Raw genomic sequence first — 1,339 nt, 5'->3', positions numbered from 1 at the left:
TTTACCCTTCTTCTCAAAAAATATGTCGTTGTTATCCTAAATACTGAAATAATAATTTATTTCTCTTTCATGCTTGTTAGTGAAAAGATGACTTAATATGTATTAGTATTTCTTGTTTTGGTAACTAATGTCCCACTAAAATAGATCTACTCATTGACAATTTATTGTTTGAATAATCTTAGAATATTTTTAAATTTTAATCAAATTTCAGTTCTCAGCGTTTGCTTCATTCTCTACGTTGGGAGCAACATTCGGTGCATTGTTCAGCGGTAAAATGGCGATCGTACTAGGAAGAAGAGGAGTAATTACATTTTTACCTTTCCATAATCATTAAAAAAATTATGTATGATTTGATAATCAAAATTTTCCCATTTAAGAAAAAATAATCATGGCACGAAAAGAAAGAATAGAAACTTCCTACCGTAAATGTATTTTGTTGCTTTGCATAATTTGAAGACAATGTGGGTCTCCGATATCTTCTGTGTCATTGGTTGGCTGTGCATCGCTTTCGCTAAGGTATTAACAAGATATCTTACCACAAACATATTGGTCGTAATATCAGTGTTTCTAGAAAAAAGATTAAACAGTTTATCTTTTGGTTTTTTTTTGCCAACATCTTTCGGCTATATATACCAACATTTTTATAGTTTTTCTTTTTTTTTGGTATGCATGAATGGTACATAAAAGAATGTGTTGTGGCTGAACTTCGGAAGAATCTCATCGGGGATAGGAATCGGTTTGATTAGCTATGTGGTAACAAACTTGTTAGTACTACTAATTTCTTATATATGTATATATATAATCTTACCAAAGTTCTATCTATCATATACATTTACTGTTGATTTTAAATTGTATACCAAGCAGGTACCTGTCTACATAGCAGAAATTACGCCAAAACAAATTCGTGGTACATTTACCTTTTTAAACCAGGTAACTTTTTCAAAACCAATTAGTACCGACAAAAAAACATGAACATATTATGATAAAAAAGTGTTCTTGTTGGAATATATGTGAGTTCTCTAAAGAGTATGAAAGTTCAAAATATTTAGAAATTACCAAAACTGATAAAAGTATTTTTGTTGCTTTTAAAAATATATAGGACCATTTATAATTCATATTTTATTGGTTTTAAGTTGAAAGTTGAAACTAATGAAACTTAACTTTATATCATTATCAGAATGTCAATGTACGTTATTCCAACTCGAATCTGAACTAAACTAGTTTTAAATTAGTTTGACCGATCTCTCTATATATATAATATAATGCAAAATATCCACCATATAATTTCAAAGATAAGTATTTGAATAATTCGAAAGTTTCAATCAAAATTCCCAAGTCC

The 1,339-nt window shown here is 28.8% G+C and overlaps 1 protein-coding gene across 1 annotated transcript in view; it reads left to right on the top strand.

Moving 5' to 3' along the window:
* Positions 1 to 211: 211 nt before the first annotated feature.
* Positions 212 to 1,339, top strand: part of LOC108806485 (sugar transporter ERD6-like 18) — a gene marked incomplete at its 5' end in the record, with an annotated part of 5,241 nt that continues 4,113 nt past the window's right edge. Inside the window, 4 exon segments of the mRNA XM_056989029.1 lie at positions 212 to 301; positions 457 to 516; positions 688 to 753; positions 865 to 930. Of these exon segments, the coding sequence (XP_056845009.1) occupies positions 212 to 301; positions 457 to 516; positions 688 to 753; positions 865 to 930 (282 nt within the window).

Source organism: Raphanus sativus, chromosome 6, assembly GCF_000801105.2.
Source record: "Raphanus sativus cultivar WK10039 chromosome 6, ASM80110v3, whole genome shotgun sequence".
Classification (NCBI taxonomy): Eukaryota; Viridiplantae; Streptophyta; class Magnoliopsida; order Brassicales; family Brassicaceae; genus Raphanus; species Raphanus sativus.
This window is presented reverse-complemented; position numbering and strand designations above follow the sequence as displayed.